The 17,140-nt window shown below is 46.1% G+C and overlaps 1 protein-coding gene across 1 annotated transcript in view; it reads right to left on the bottom strand.

Moving 5' to 3' along the window:
• The window catches only part of abca7 (ATP-binding cassette, sub-family A (ABC1), member 7), a 31,653-nt gene that overhangs the window by 13,055 nt on the left and 1,458 nt on the right, over positions 1-17,140 (bottom strand). Inside the window, 25 exon segments of the mRNA XM_061240843.1 lie at positions 486-603; positions 1,531-1,733; positions 2,106-2,163; positions 2,399-2,622; positions 3,275-3,412; positions 3,924-4,063; positions 4,561-4,692; positions 5,181-5,352; positions 5,603-5,713; positions 5,799-6,003; positions 6,470-6,691; positions 7,476-7,698; positions 8,543-8,719; positions 9,057-9,262; positions 10,058-10,255; positions 10,432-10,548; positions 10,824-10,963; positions 11,447-11,684; positions 12,411-12,503; positions 13,556-13,750; positions 14,166-14,287; positions 15,108-15,235; positions 15,551-15,692; positions 16,132-16,225; positions 16,752-16,860. Coding sequence (XP_061096827.1) covers positions 486-603; positions 1,531-1,733; positions 2,106-2,163; positions 2,399-2,622; positions 3,275-3,412; positions 3,924-4,063; positions 4,561-4,692; positions 5,181-5,352; positions 5,603-5,713; positions 5,799-6,003; positions 6,470-6,691; positions 7,476-7,698; positions 8,543-8,719; positions 9,057-9,262; positions 10,058-10,255; positions 10,432-10,548; positions 10,824-10,963; positions 11,447-11,684; positions 12,411-12,503; positions 13,556-13,750; positions 14,166-14,287; positions 15,108-15,235; positions 15,551-15,692; positions 16,132-16,225; positions 16,752-16,817 — 3,862 coding nt within the window. The 5' untranslated portion in view covers positions 16,818-16,860.

The raw sequence follows: 17,140 nt of genomic DNA, 5'->3' as shown, positions 1-17,140 counted from the left end.
AGTGGTCGCACGCAATATATGTATTCAAAGGTACAATAGGTCATTTTGGACATAGGTCAACGGTCAAGAGAGGAATAGCAGCAACAAACACCCTCAAACCACAACTGTTTATCCCTCCCCCTTCTCTGCGAACGCGCTGATGTTGAAACGCCATTGTGGCGGCAATTACCAATTCAACCAATGAGCTTGAATTATTGTGCAGTTATACAATACTTTGGTACATTGTACAACTGAAAGTCAACAGTGTCGAGTCGTCAACTGTATATTTTGAAACCCGAATTTAAGGACTATAAACTTAAACTTAAATTTAACTAAGTACTTGGTAAAAGTTGAAGTTCCATATACTGTACTTAATAATTATGTGTCCAACCACAGTCCATAACTTTTTTAAAGTGATCATTTTTTGAGTGTATAAGATGTGAGTCTGAATGATCGAGGCAAAGCGAGTGAAGGCGCCGGAGAGGGGAGGCGGAGTGTGAGGTTACCCGTCTCTTGCTCTGTGTCAGCTGGCCCCTGCTGCTGACCCACGGGCACGGTGGGACTATTCTGCACCTCCTCAGGGTCAGCGTCCACTCCTGTCTCCTCAGCCACTTTCAGAAAAATCTAAAATCAAAATACAAACATAACTAGACACATCGACTTGTGGTGAGGTGACTGAACGTGAACCGTATACGGTGAATTGTCAAAAGATCATCTCAAACGATGGGAGATGGTCGCACAGTAATCACGCTGGGCCTGGGTTAGCAGCTACTGTGCATTACCCTGCTTAAGGTAAGCTCTTGTAGATCTGTCGTAATACCATGGCTGTGAGTTACACAAGGTTTGCGTGAACGCCAGAAATATCCCCCGTGCAGCGTGCAGGTCAATCTTCAGTCACGGCCAAATATAGTTCTGTAAGCGCCACAGGTCACAAGTGCATGCGATTCTTGAATCTTGCATTCAGAGGATGGAAGGTCGTTAGGCACGAAAGCACTTCAAAATGTATTTGAATTTGAGTCTCTGATTGTGAAATACAGTTTGTTTCCACAGACACAAAAAAGGTTAATTCAGTAGTTGAATAATAGACTTAATCACCAAAAAAAAAAAAAAGTGAATTTTACGTCATTATACATCACTGTAAATACAATCATACATTTATTTTTCTTTTGTATTCATTTAGGTTTATGTGATGGCAATGTAAAATATTTTATAATATCCAAATCATGTAAAAAAAAAAAAATTAACTATAAAAGTGAAACACCATTGCAAATTCTGGTTGCATCGCACACATAAAACTCATCATTTCAATACACTAACTGTTTCCTCTGTGCCAGGAGCCATACTATGAATTACAAATCCGAACTTTGAACCCATCAAACTCATACTCCAGCAGTCGTTAAATTGTGGTTTTGGTAAGAAACCCAGCCAGTAAATACTTCTCCACAAATGCACAATTTGGGGTTATTGTTGTCGGCCGAAGTCCAGCCGAAGTTTGCGTGACTCCATTTTGGAAACTTCCTGTGACTCCATTTTGTTGACCGATCTGCTCACCTCCTCCAGAGTCGTGTCTGAGACGCCGTAGCTGGTGATGCCCAACTCCCCCATGCGCTTATCCAGCTCCACCAGGAAGCAGGCCAGGCTGCTGTCCTCGGCAGCCGAGTGTGGGAGGTTGATCACCGCCTCCCTGCCCACGTCCTCCACCAGCTGAGCTTCGGGAATGTGCCGTCGTGCCAGGGCCAACAGGGCGGCCACGTCTGGAGCATCAGGGGAAACCAAGGAGGGAGGGTCCAAATGAGCTCGGTGCAAAGACGACTGCCAACAACGTTTGATGAAAGCTGCCTGCCCCTGTCTATCTGTCTGTCTGTCTGTCTGTCCATCCGCTGTGCTTTATAATATCTTGTCATGTCTGTCTGTTCATCCATCTGCTTGGTCTCATGTCATGTCAAGACTGTCTGTTTGTCTGTCTGTCCATCTTTGTGAGTACAGAGTAGCTTCACCTAAATGTAATGTATTTGCACATGAAATTAAGAAATAATTATGTCCTCTGAAGAGGGGGGGGTGGTGGCGGGATTAATAAAAATAAATAAATACATTCAAAAAGAAAGCTGCCTGCCCCAACAACTCACCTGAACCACTGGCCTCACTACCGAGCCCCGTGTCGTCACTCTTGAACGAATCGCTATCCTGAAAGTGCATATGCAAATTGGGCATGTAAATTTTATTCAATCCTTGCATTTTAAACCAGGACAGATGGTGTCCTAACCAAACAGAGAGTAGCCAAGAGACTGACTTGGGATTGTGAAAACAGATATGCCTATATTGTACGTGGTCAGAGCTGTTTGAAAGCAAGAAAACAGACTGAAATGTAACAGTGATATAGTATTAAATGTCATTAAACAGTATCATGGATTTGGCTGACCTTCATGGTGGCAGTGAGGGAGACCCGTCCTGCACTGGCACTGTGGGATGGCCCGCTCACCCCATCCCTCTTCACCGCGGTGAGGTAATACCCCGTGCCCAGGCGTGCCTTCAGGAACAGAGGAGAGCCACAGCAGCACAGTTTGCCCTGGGAGATTATGGCAATCCGGTCGCCGAGGAGATCTGCCTCGTCCATGTAGTGCGTGGACAGGATGATGGTGCGATCTAAAGGACGAAAAAAATAAGGAGATTCAACAGAGAGGCTCTACAGCTGAAGTGCTGAACACTCTTGCGCAAGCAGTGAAACGTGTGGAAAAACCGGATACACTTAAGGGACAACGTTTAAGTGATCACATGCATGCTTGTGTCTGTTTTTTCCGTCAGCACTCGGATGAAGCTGTTTTGTCCAGGCGTATGATGAAGATGTTTCGCTTATGAGTTGTTCCAGCAGGAACAAGAAGATGTACATGAATGCACAAGAAGAATACGTACACGGCTGGAGCAATACGCAAAATATAAAACACAGAATATATTGGTATATCAGAGAGCTTGCGGTTTTATTTCAGATAAAACAGTTACAGATTCAGCAGGAAGAAAGAAGAAGAACAGGTAATGTACATGGCTGGAACAATATAGAATGTGCCAAGTGTAAATAGTTTTAATGTAAAACACAGAATATCAGAGAGCTTGCTGCTCTCTTTCAGAGAAAGCACCGTACGGACATACTGTGAATTCTCTCCGTGCTGCATATAATAAAGAGTGCCTTATCACAGTGGTCCTTTCCTGGACAATCTGGATTACATACAGTATTTTTCCTCCAAACACGGGCAACAGAAGTGAAAATGTGCGTCTGTTTGTGGACGAGGCGGGCTCTGACCTTTGCGGTACTTCAGCAGCAGGTCCCAGATGCCTCGGCGGGAGTAAGGGTCCACACCGGCAGTGGGCTCATCCAGGACCACCACCTTGGAGCCCCCCACAAAGGCAATGGCTACAGACAGCTTCCTCTGCATGCCCCCTGTGAGAGGAGCGAAGAGAACAGAGAAAACAAATTTACTGTGTGTGTGTGTGTGTGTGTGTGCCCTAACCCTGATGAAAAAACAGCTCCAGCTAGGTTTTGAAATAGCTGGTTGACCAGTTCAGACCAGCTCCCAGCTCGACATGGTTTAGCTGGTTGACCAGTTCAGACCAGCTCCCAGCTCGACATGGTTTAGCTGGTTGACCAGTTCAGACCAGCTCCCAGCTCGACATGGTTTAGCTGGTTGACCTGTTCAGACCAGCTCCCAGCTTGACATGGTTTGACCGGCTCAAGCTATGTTTTGAACCAACCGGTAGCTGGTAGCACTAGCTGATTGACCAGTTTATACCCAGCTAGAACCAGCTTATGACCAGCTCACTGTTCAAGGTGGCATAGCTGGATTTTACAGCAGGAAAGTCAACACAAAGCTTAGCTGCTCTAATCACTTCTTGCAGCTACACGCCGTACCTACAGTAGCAACAGACGGTAATAGCAGATGGGTGGTAAGTACCAGAGAGGTTCTTGGTCTGTTCATGCCGCTTGTGTAGCAGTCCCACGTCCAGCAGAAGCTTGTCCATCTCCTTCTTCACAGCACTGTTAGACAGGCCCTTCAGACGGCCATAGAACCACACGTGTTCCTCCACAGTCAGGCTGGGTGCAGCCAGAAGAAAGTGACAAGTATGAAAAACACAGAGCCCACGTTACTCACAATGACTGACGAATGGTACAGCAGTGACAATTCTACAGGGGTTTTTACATTTCAGCGCCAGACCTGGGTCAAAAATAATTATTTGAAATAATTTACATGAAAGCTGGGAACTTTCTGACTGTTGTTCAAATTGGCACAACTGCAGGTATAGAAAAAGAGATTATTGTATTTAACCAATATACAGAAAAATATAATACATTCAGGTTATTGCATGTTTTTGTTAGTCACATGTCTCATTGAAAAATTCTTAGGGATCTGCAAGAGCCTTTTCAAATTTGAATTGGAATCTAGAATAAAATTCTTTAAAATCCAGATTTGATCCCGATTTTTTTGTATGCTCAGCACAGAACAAATACAAAATATGTTACAGTGCAGGACACCTTACGTCCCAGCAGCCAGTAACATCCATGCTGGTGGTTCATGGTTGTTGGCTTCTTACATGTCAAAGAGCACATTATGTTGGGGACACACGCCCAGGGTCTTGCGTATTGTGTCCATTTCACTGCGGATGTCCATCCCCTTCACGTATATTGTACCAGCAGTGGGCGGAAACAGACCAGTCAGAATGGACCTTCCAGTGAAACAAAAAAAATGAGCTCAATATTATCTACAGAGGTACAGATATTGTAATGCATACAGATACAGCGAGTGACCACAAAAAAGGAAAGGTACTGTGAAGGTCTCTGAATCCATGTAATGGCAAATGGTTGGCATATATATAGTGCCTTTATCCACTATAAAATTGATGCTTGATACTTAAGGGTGGCCTGAAGCTGTACAATTGATGCTTCACATTCACCCGTTTATACACACACTCACGCACAAATGGCGATTGGCTGCCATACAAGGCACCAACCAGCTCGTCAGGAGCATTTTGGGGTCAGGTGTCTTGCTCAGGGAAACTTTGACACACCCAGGGCGGGAATCGAACCGGCAACCCTCCGACTGCCAGACGACTGCTCTTACTGCCTGAGCCAATGTCGCCTGAGTAATGCCATGGCAATGGTCAGATTATACTGTGCGGCACAATTTCATTTTTCTGTCCATTACAGTCCTCACATGGTGGTGGTCTTCCCAGCACCGTTGTGTCCCAGGAAGGAGGTGATCTGCCCATCGTAGAACCTGAGACTGAGGTGGTTCACAGCCAGCTTGGCGCCTTTTTTGTAAATTTTGACCAGGTCCCGGATGGCTACTCCCATTGGGAGGTGAGTGGGCTCTTCTTCTAGACACGCTGTGACAGACAGAGATAGGGACTCTTTTACATTACATTACATTACAAAGCATTTAGCAGACACTCTTATCCAGAGCGACGTACAACAAAGTGCAGATTGAAAAGAGTAAAGAGGACCCTAAAGGACAGTGCGGTTCAGAGTCCTTGCGACACCGTAAAGATACAATTGGAACCCTTGACTCTTAAACGAAGGGACTCAAATCTCTGGGAACAGTGTTTGTCCAAAAACCAGGAGCAAAGCCAGACTCACCCTCGGTATCCTGTGCTGCAGGGGGTATTGGGAGCCCCAGTTCTAGGGGTACTCCACCCCAGTAATTCAACTGGAAGATGAAATACCAGGGTTTGGGAATCCCGAACTCTCCTGAGACAAACGGGACAAAGATTTGTGAGGCGAACAGCACTCCCCACAGACAGAAGCAGTAAAGATCTGCCCGAGAATTACCAACCTGGGAAAACGGCCTCAATGTACCACGTGGCCACTGCATATATGACAGCATCTACAAACAAGAGCACGATGGAGGTCCTGAAGTTGTAGGAGTCTCCCTCCATGGGGCTGGAAACCAGGTTGAACCACTGGATGCCCACCCCCTGCTCCTCGTACAGAGAGAAATACTCGCAACCGAAACCAAAAGCCACCGGAGACAGCAGACTCTGAAAACAATATTCAAAGGTTTAAGTGAAGTAGTAGGTATGTAAGTACCAGGTATTCAGCATGATGCGCCTCACACTCACAACAATTTTCCTTGAGAAAAACAGACAAGAGTCACAACAGTTCAAGACCCACATTCTGAGACATTATATTATAAGATATTATAAGGTTCTAACTGACATTTTTGACAAAAAGTGTCATGAATATGTTGTTCATAGGGCAACCTCAACATATGATAGGATTTTGATATTGTGCATTGAGACACTGTACATTTAGGGTGTCTTTCCTTTTGATCTATGAAGAACTGCCCTGCATTTCAGTTTTGCTGTGTTAGGTATGTGAATATCTGTAGCTAGAACCTTACTGTACAATTCCAAGGTCACAAATCCATTATTTACCATCGCCTGATAAGGCAGAATGTTGCCCAATCGTGTCAGCCCAGTAAAGGTGGTAAAGGTGAAGACTCACAGCAAAGACCTTGAGCTCCGTGGTAAGGCGGTCCCTCCAAGCCACACAGAGCACGTAGGGCAGGTAGAGAGAGAAGTATATGAGTCCCCCGCAGGCGGCCGCCAGGTTCGCTCGTGAGAAGAAGGTGCTGATGAGGAAGCACTGCATGATGGTGGCCGTGGCAAAGGCAGCCAGGAAGAAGAAGACCACCATGGGATTACTGTAGGGCAGGATGTCCCCCCACTGACGGAAACAAAGAAGGCGGTGAGAGCTGTGTGCAAATCCCTCCGTGAGAAGAGACAGGCTAAGACATCTCTCCATTTACACACATTTGAAAGCCACTTCCAATCCATTAGGATACCAAGACAACATAGAAAATGAGGCAATAAAAAACCTTTTAAGTGCGTCACTCAACATATTTTCTGACAATTGTGGTCGATACTTATTTAAATAATTCATAGGAAATATTGTTAGACAAGCCAGAATTCAATAATTCATGGGAGACATCGAGAGACACAAACCAGGGCTGGAAACAGATGGGACAGAAGCACATCACGACTCATTACATCACAGACGGTTATGCCCCTCCTCTCAGAGGACACAGGGGGCCAAACTCAGGGCTCATTCCAATTGCTTATTTTTCTCCTCTTTTTTTATTTTTTCTTGCCCTTTTTTCTACTCCAAGCTCTCCCCATTGGGACAGGCTAGAAAAAGAGATGAAGACGGGAAAATCGAGAAATAGGCAAAGGGAACGTCCCGGCTCCTTTCAAACGTCCGTTGGAAGCCACGTCAGTTACAGATGGGGAGAGTTGGATCCACAGGTTGATTATTTATATGTCAGACTTTCAAAAAAAAATACATCCGTGAAGGTTGCGCTGAAGTTTCCTGGCTCAAAGGAAAGATTGAGAGTTCCTAACTTCTACTTTACTTCTAGCTCCTGGAAGGAACATTTCCCGGTCAGGATTAGGGAAAGGGAAAAAAAAGAGGTGGAAAAATAAGCGAGCCCTCAGTCTGACTGGACGCTTGCCTTGAGCAGGGAGATGAGGAGACCCGCGCTGATCAAGAAGGGGATGAAGCTGCTGATGAACCAGCTGACCCACAGCGTGGTGCTGCCCAGGCCCATGATCCGCATGGTCTCCTTCAGCCGAGCCTCCTTCTCGTACACCACGCCCTTGATGATCATGGCCACCGAGTAGATCCAGGCCAGGGTCATGAAAAGTGGCAGGGAGCGGTTCAGCACTCGTAGGAAACTGAGGGAAAGGGACAGACAGCGTCGAAGATCGATAGAAGAGAGCATGAGAGAAAAACTGAGAAATTAGATGAAAGAAAAAAACAATTTTTAATTTAAAATAATGGTTGTACTCACGGTTAGCTGCAATTGTATTAAGTAACACCGATGTGCTCATTTCACCTCCATGTGTTATGTTCTGTCATACTGTGTGTATTGTAATGCACTTGGAATTGTATATACCTACATACTTATGGATAGTACTGTATTGTTATGGTCTCATGATAGTGATTTTGTTATGCTGTTATTTGACCCTGTCTTGGCTAGGTCTCATTTGTACAAGAGGTTTTAATCTCAATGTGACTTCCTAGTAAAAAAAAGGTTTATGTATATGAAAACCATCAAAACCATCAAAAATTATGTGATTATCAATACCTAAACTGTGTGGGTACTTTCTTCTTTGGGTGCTAGTCCACAAAAAATATAAAATATAAATGACTAAGTTGGACAAACTACACAATAATCTTCAACCAAACTTTTATTTTGGCGTATTCAATTATTCTGCTCTAGATGTTGCACATGGTTACAAACCTCTGTAGTTAGGCTCAACAATTGAATAATATGTTAAATAAAAATATGTCAGCCTCATGGCTAAGATGCTTGACTGGGACCTACAAGGTTGGAGGTTCAAGCCCCAGTGTGACTACAGGCACCTGTTGGGCCCTTGAGCAAGGCCTTTAACCCAGGGGGGATTGGCCCCTGTTTATACTAATCAATGATGCAAGTCGCTTTGAAATGACTGTAACGTAATTATTTTTGAAGATCATTTCAGGGCATGTCCAACTGTCATCTGGAAAGGCACTCACACATCATCGACATAGCATGGATAAGGCATCTGCTGTAGGTAGATGCCGATGTGTTGCTCCTTGCCACTCAGAACACGTGCCAGTCCCCGTTCCACAAGGTCCTGCACATACACAAAGCCTCCCCATATGTAGCGCATGTCGTTGAAGGGATCCGCTGCTGGTCCTGGGTCCCAGAATCTGATCAATCAAACACTCTGCATTAAAAATCACTTGACACGTGATAAGATCTCTCCTCATCAGATTCACCTACAAGGTCCAAGTTCTTACCTTAGTGGTCACTTCTAGCACTTGGAACTGTATTTCCCTCTAGGGTATTTCAGCAGAATTGTCTCTGATTATGGTTATGCACTTTGATGTACGTCGCTCTGGATAGGAGCGTCTGCCAAATGCCTGTACTTTAATAAGAGGCTTCTACTTCTCACTACTAATTGATAGCCACAGAGGAGATGTCTGGGCATTGCTCATGGACGTCGTAAAGTTACTTTTGTAAACCACAGTGGCAGTCATACAGTACCTGTCTTTGATCTTGTTAGTACGGGTGACATCATCAATGTCCATTCGGATTTTGTATGACACATGCGGGGGCAGGGTGGGCGAGGAGGGGTCGGGCAGGAGGAAGACCACGCCCGCCCAGAACTGTCTGTCTTCCAGAAGCTTCAGGGCCCGTTCAATCATTTCGCCCTCGGAAGAAACGCCCTCCAGCTTGTTCAGGGAGAAGCACTGTGAGAAGAACAGGGGGAAAAGAGAGAAGAGTGCCCTGCTGAAAAAAAACTGCTCAAGCTAGGTTTTGAAACAGCTGGTAGCTGGTTGATCAGTACAGACCAGCTCCTAACTCCGCATGATTCAGCTGGTTGATCAGTTCAGACAGGCTCCCAGCTTGACATGGTTGACCAGCTCAAGCTATGTTTTGAAGCAGATAGCTGGTTTTGATAGCTGGTTGCTACCAGCTCAGACAAGCTTATGAACAGCTTGACCAGTTCAAGTTTCAAGCTGGTCTAACTGGCATAACTGGATTTTACAGCAGGGTGAGCATTGGGCTAGGGCATGGCTGCCCAATCCTGGAAATCTATCGTCCTGTTGGATTTCATTTGTGGAAGACTGTATGATGTTTTACTTATGTGTTGATTCAGCAGGAACAAGAAGAATCTGTACATGGCTCAAACAATACAGAATGTGCCATGTTATATGTGTATAGTATAGTATGTAAAATGCAGAATTTATACTTTATATCAGAGAGCTTTGTTTCAGAGAAAGCACCGTACTGATGTATTGTTAATTCTCTCCATCCTACATGTAATTCAGAGTGCCTTATCACAATGATCCTTTCCTCAACAATTTGGATAAGTTTTTCCTCCACACATTTCAACACTAATTTGGCACACCTGATGCTTCTACGGGAGGGCCGCCACACCCACATCAGTGACACTGAAACTGAATCTACAGAGATAAGACCAATTGAGAACTTTGAGGTTGTGCATTTCTTTCAGCGGGCAGAGCTCAAGAGGGTAAGGGTACCTGAGTAAGTTGAGAGAGGGTGTTCATGGTGCTGTTCACTTCCTGGAACACATCTAGCCACGTGTACTGGGACCTGTCTCTCCGCGGGGCGTCTGGCGAGGGGGTGGACAGGAAGCGGGCGATCCGGGAGGCTGTCCAGGACGTTTTCTCCAAGCGGAGGTTTACAAGGATCGCAACTTCGGGCCGTTTCAGCAGATCCTGTGATGACGCAGAGAGTTGCAAAATTATTTTCAATAATAAAAATAAAAAAAGCCTTGTCTTAAATCTACGAGACAGTCAATCTCATGCAGAAGGGATCAGCCCAACTGTCAATCCAGAGTGACAGTTGGGCTGATCACTTCCTGATTTGAAAATGACGGTGCCACCCGTCCTACCTTCAGCAGCTGAATTTCAACACTGCTCTCCATGAAGCTTTGAATTCTGGGGCCCACTTCCTCCCAGGCCCCCTGCAGGTCTTCTAGAATCCTCAAGTCCTCAAAGGTCCTGTTCACCTGAAAGACCAAACTGGGTCAGCGGGATGTGGAAAAAGTATGCATACTATATTTGCTGTTCACAGCAACACTACATTGTTACAGGTCTATAAATACTTCACCACTTCATAAGGGATTCATATCTATGAATGTAAAATGGGGAGAAAATCTATAGACAACACTGGGTTGTTCAAGCGAAAAAGGGAAGGAAATAGGGATGGAGATGGAGCGATGCAGAGAGAGAGAGAGAGAGAAGAGGGAGAGAAAGAGAGGGCTCCAAGTGAGGCGGACCGCACCTCCTTCATGATGTTGCGTGTCACCGGGGTGTCGGGGGCGTACAGCAGTTTGCCGATGAACAGCGGCTTGATCCCGTGCCACACAACGCGGGACAGCGGGTTGGACTCCATGCTCTGGATGAGGCTTTTACAGTACGGAGCTGGGGGAAAATAAAATGACCATAAGGACAATGCCAAGGACCATCTCGGCAGTTGCTCTCAAGGCTTAGACAAAATGCACTACGGTACTTGAAAACCTTTTGGAGTTTCCCCATGTAAAATTGAACTCAGTCCAGGACTAGGCTTAATCTGTGTCGGTGAAACCTGACAAATATCTATTGCATATGGTACTGTAAAAAAACATTGACTATTCTGTTAAAGCTTTGGAATAAGCAAACGTCATAGTGTCTTTGGCCTAGGACAGCAATCATCAAATCTAGACCTCAAATCCAAATCCGGCCCTGGTTTTCTTCTCTCCCCGGTAATTAGCTGAACAATGCTACTGATTAGCCAGCCTTCTTCACCCCATGACTCCCAGGTTGACGGGAGGGTGGAAAACCAGCAGTTCTTGGACCTCGCGGCCCGTGATTTGATGATCCCTGGCCGAGGAGATACGGATAAAGGCCAAGATCATCGTCGCTCACTTGTGGTGTTGTCATTCTCCATGTTCACCGTCTCCGTGCCGTTCTTGCCGAGGAAAGACTTGATGTCGTTGTCCTCGTACCAGTTGAGGGAGGGGATCCACTCTACGCCCCCCTCCGGGTGTCCGCACATGATTCGGGAGAAGGCCCGGAAGCTTTCGCCGGGCACTGTCGTTCGGTTCTCCGGCAAGAGCATCCGGAGCTCTGTGTTCAGCTCCGAGAAGCTGGACAGAGACGACAGCTGAAGGGGAGAGGGCAAGTGCAGATGCATGAACGGGATACTCTTTCAACAGTGCTTGCAATTGCCCACTGTTGTCAAGTCAATTAAAGGCCTGTCCATATCAAAAAATCTTTCAAACTCAAGTGAATGGCAGAGTCCACGCCACAACTATAATGGCAACAACAGTTGACCAACGATATTGTTGGGATCACTTTCAGAGTGTTTTTTCCCAGCTGCATGAACGACAAAAAAACTGACAGCCAATCAAAAGCCATCTGAATTTACAGGGCGTCACATTCAAAAATGGCAGCCGAGAGCCTACTTACAGAATGTTATCATTCATCAGCGTGGACGCTCACATCATTATCGTTATGGTCATTGTTATAGTTATAGTTCTTGGTGTGGACGGGCCTTAACTCAGTTATAAATACAGTTTGATTTGTTCGCTATTTTCCCATTTGAGTCCAATTACGCACACCATCGCTCATGCAAAATGTAGGCTTCCCCACCCGTGAATCTCTCACATGGACAGTGACATCTGATACAGCGCAAACCACAGTAGGAAAACCACACCCGCCAGACAGAGGGAAGCTCAAACAGCCGTTGATTAAAGTCAAACATGAGGAAGCACCAACTCAGGTGCGCGCTCATCCCAGTCGCTCTCCGAACATGACACTGACGGACGGGCCTAGACAATGGCGGCGTAAGTATTCCCACTAAATTATGAAAGGAACCCTGCATACTCACATTGTTCATGATGAAGACAACTTCCTGGGTGACAGAGCCCACTGCCTTGCTGAGGGCCTGCAGCCTGGCAGCGTTGGAGAATAGCCTCTCCCTCTGAGGACGTGAGAGAGGCGAATGAGAGGATGCACTATGAGGGATCACGGTGCCAACGGTAACAATACCCTCACTGTGCCTTTAATCCACACACTCATTCTCTTTGACTGTGGTTGACGCTAAGTGGCGTAGATCACTTGAGTGAATAGAGTGAGACAGTTTGAGGCCCGCTCTTTCGATTGTACATTAAGGGAAACACAAAATAAATTTGTTCTGCTCACACAAAAAAGCTTTTTGTTCTTCTTTCTGCACTGAAAGATATCAGGGCTTGGCTCATGTACTGTCAAGCCCTGCTCCTACAGAGCCGGGCTTGTTGAACAAGTTCAGGCTCATGCCCCCAGTCTGTAAATAACTGACTGTTCACCACCGTGAAAGGAGGACAAGATGGCTCTGAATGATAGCCTAGACAACATCAGAGGAAGGTTCTGTCAGGCAAATGTGCCAGAGACTATCCGTTATTTATTGAAAAAAGAGAATCTGAACTTTTCTGATATTGCCAAGTTACTGTCTTGGATTGAAGTATGTGCATGTTTTCTAGCCAAGACAATGCAGAGGCAGCCTTTGAAGGCTCAACTAGAAGATGGCACACATAATTTATAGACTGTAAGACAAAGACACTAACAGTGGGAACCAAAAGTATGTAGGCCATAGGAACTGAATACTGATGATTGTGGAGACATGAACACACAAGAACAGGTCACTGATCATGGAGTCCCGTAGTGTGTAGATTGTAGGATCAGAACACTGAATGACCCTGGAGCAGGGGTGCACAGCACTGTTTTCAAGATTTTGTGGCAACTTCTACTCTTAATTATTGAATTAGCTCAATCGTGTCTAAAGCTGATATATAAGCACCAGCTATAGTCACAGACTGCAGATGTATCCTGAAGATTTTACTCATCCAGTATAGGAGTGAACCAGTGTAGTTTATAGAGCAGTCAGAAAACTAAAATTAAGGTAACTGGTTGGAACAAAAACCAGCGCGTGGCTCGGCCCTCCAGGACCGGAGCTGTGCACCCCTGCCCTGGAGCCACAGAAAGAGGGCCACTGACCGTGAAGATCTTGCTGTAGTCCAGCTGGGAGAGAAAGAGCCTCTCAGCAGCCTGCAGGGTGTCCGCGGGCACGGAGCACAAGTGGCTCTGCAGTTCTGGCAGGGACTCGCCCGGGCCTACGGCGAGATACCGGCCAAGCAGCGTGGCGTTGCACACGATGTCCGCGGGTTGCAGCCGGGCCCCGGCTAAGGACACCTGCAGACACAACGCAGGGTGGGAATAACACTGGAACCAGTGGGCAGACTCCAATCGCTTATTTCTCTCCTCTTTTTTTCTTTTCCTTGCTCCCGACCCGGAAATTAACCGAGGCCTACTATATTTAAGGACGTTCCAACGTTCCAACCTTCCAACGTGTCTGCCATGTCTGTAACTGGCTTCGAACGTGGCTTAGAACGGACGTCGGGAAGGTGCAAGGACGTTCCATTTGCCTAATTCATGCAAGCCTCTTTTGCGAGCTTCGCCCAATGGGGTGAGCAAGGAATAGACAAAAGAGCAAGGGAAAGAAAACAAATGAGCAAAGAGTGAGAAAATTAAGCCCAGTGTCTTCGGTGTCTCACAGACCTCTTTTCGTGGCACTGAAAGCGGTGCTTCAGACCGGAAGGGAACTTACCACCTGAAGGTTGAGTCGTGCCCTCATCAACTGGTCCACAACGGAGGACGACAGGCTGCTGTTGGCCAGGAGGAAGCTGGAGAAGGTCTCATTCGCTCGCAGGTACTCTCCAACCGGTAGATCTGCCGTGCAAATGACAACTGTAACTGAAAACCTTGACACAAACCAGATCAGATTGCGAGAGATATTGAAGCACTTACGCACGTATTTTCCTCCCTGCATACAACTATTGCTTTAAAGAATTTGGACCATTGTATTGACAGGACAGAGGACTATTAGTTACCTGTATGGTATTAGGTATGTAGGGCTGATGGATTTATGCCTCCTTGTGAACTGCATACCTCAATGGTTTTAAATATCTACAATTTAATTGTGCTTCATAATACATATTTTCGATGCGTCCAATTTACACACCCATTACACAACACGTTGTCTCATGCAATAATTGTAATAAACCACACTGACAAATTAAGCTAACAGTAGAAATCACATCAGCCTTTGATTCAGGCAGCAACCAGCAGAAGTTTCCCAGCCCTGCCCCCTAACATGGCAGCACCTTTAAGAGGATTAGGGAACTCCACACAGCCGAGAGACAATCACGAAGGAATAATCCCCAACAGAGGCAACTTTTCTCTGAGAAAAAGCCACCCTCCCTTCTTCAGCCACACAATTTATCCTTTGTTCTTTTATCTATTGCAGCAATCAATCTTTTTCCCACATTAATCTGAAGACACACACCAAATGATTCATTTTGAGACCTACAACAGCATCTAACTACAGTGCAATACTGTATGTCCCAGCAGGAACAGCTGGTAGCTGGTTGACCAGTTCAAGCCAGCTCCATACTCAACATGGTTTCACCAGCCCAAGCTTTGTTTTGAAACAGCTGGTAGCTGGTATTTCGAGCTGGTCATAGCTGGATTTTACAGCAGGGGTGCTTACTTGGCCAGGCACTTTGGCTCTCTCCAAGGTCCTGGGCTGCTAGCCGGACATCCTGGAAACCTGAGAGAACAGATTGATTGCCGCTGTACGAGAGGACGGTCCTGGCATCCACCAAGAGACGGGAGAGGCTGCAGGGGAAAAAGGAGTCATACATTGTTTTTGTGCTAGTGCACTCCATAATCATAATAACTTGTTATTTATCTGATGCTTTTATCCAAAGCAACTTATGGTTGATTGGACTAAGCAGGGCACAATTCCCCACCTTGTTCAAGGGCCCAACAGGATCTTATTGTGGCTACACTGGGGCTTGAACCACCAACCTTCCTGGTCCCAGTCATTTATTTTAGCTACTAGGCTACAGGCTGCCCCACAACTTAATGTGCAATTATGTAAGGCACTTAATTGTACCCAGGACCTGCTTCTGCACACTACAGCATACTCACATGGAGTTATCAAAGTTGCCCACCTGCCCTGGGGTCTCCCCCGGAGTGGGCTGGCGGAAGCAGGGGTTATTGACATTGCATACGATCCCCTGGACCCAGGGCAGTGTCCCTGCGGAGGGAAGGGCCTTGTTGGGGAAGTGACCTGAAACACACAACATTATCACATTACCATAAGGAAAAAGGTAACCAATGAATTCCAAGGTCAACAAAATATCAGAGTGGAGAACCTGTGGTGTAGCACCCTATATTAATAATAATAATAATAATTTGTTATTTGTCTTTTATCAAAAGCGACTTACAGTTGATTGGTCTAAGCAGGGGACAATCCCCCCTGGAACAATGTGTGGTCAAGGGGCGTGCTCATGGGCCCAACAGCTGTGCGGATCTTATCGTGGCTACACCAGGGCTTGAACCACCAACCTTCCGGGTCCCAGGCAAGCACCTTAGCCACTAGGCTACAGGCTGCCCCACGATGCCCCATATTACTCTCACATACTGTTCTCGGGGCAGGGTGAGGTAAGCCATTTCCCTAGCCGAACGTGCTTTCAAACTGTCTGAGCAGGGCCACGGAAGGCACTCACATTGGCTCTGCTTGTACGGAGGGTGAGACTGGCGTACGCAGATCAGGATGACGAACAGGAACAGAGGCCACAGCAGCTCGATGATCAGCTGGATCTGCAGCGGGACGACAGCAAAACGTTGTACTGAGGCACACACAAGTCTGAGGAACTCATTTGTCTAATCATATATATCACTTGTTATTTAGCGGACACTTTTAACCAAAGCGACTTACAGTTGATTAGATTAAGCATGGGACAATATGTGTGGTTTAGGGCCTTGCTCAAGGGCCCGACACCAGTTCTTGAACCACCAACCTCCTGGGTCCCAGTCATGAACCTTAGCCACTAGCCTTAAATGTAATTACAATTTAAACATCTATGGTCATAGAAGGGTACACATTCAGAAACAATGCATTTCTGTCCACAGAACTGCTGCTCACTGGATGTTTTTTTTGTTTTTCGCAGCATTCTCTGCAGACTCTAAGGACTGTTGTGCATGTCCAGGAGATCTGCAGTTTCTGAGATACTCAAACCACCCTGCATCTCACCCCGACCCCCCCGCCCCCCACTCCATATTTGAGACTATATTTTTACTGTATTTTTAAGCCCCTGAGCATAACAGACGCTTTTTAATTGCTCACCTTGTTCCTCCTGCGATACGTGATGTTCTTCCAGAGCAGGAGTAAGAGCTGTGTCCCAATGCCCATGTTCTGCCACAGGGAGCTACCAGGCCATAGTCCAGCAATGCGACTGCAACAAGAGCCGAAAGAAGTCAAGGCCGAGACCGGCGCCTGTGTCTAATTCTACCTCCGTCCCTCTCACTCAGTACAAATCTGGGTTACGCTTTATTTTACAGCCCGTTAATTACCCACTAATTCCCGTGTAAGTACACAGCTACTGACTGTGTAATTATTAGGTCACTACTTTGATTTCAGACAAAAGTCAGTAAGTACCATTACCTCTGAAATCAAAGTACTTCGCTACTTGGTAGCGCAATTTTACTGACACAAATGACACAAACTGTTGTCCC

This window comes from Conger conger, chromosome 4 (assembly GCF_963514075.1).
Source record: "Conger conger chromosome 4, fConCon1.1, whole genome shotgun sequence".
NCBI lineage: Eukaryota > Metazoa > Chordata > Actinopteri > Anguilliformes > Congridae > Conger > Conger conger.
The sequence above is the reverse complement of the archived record's forward strand: the minus strand, read 5'-3'. Positions and strand labels throughout refer to the sequence as shown.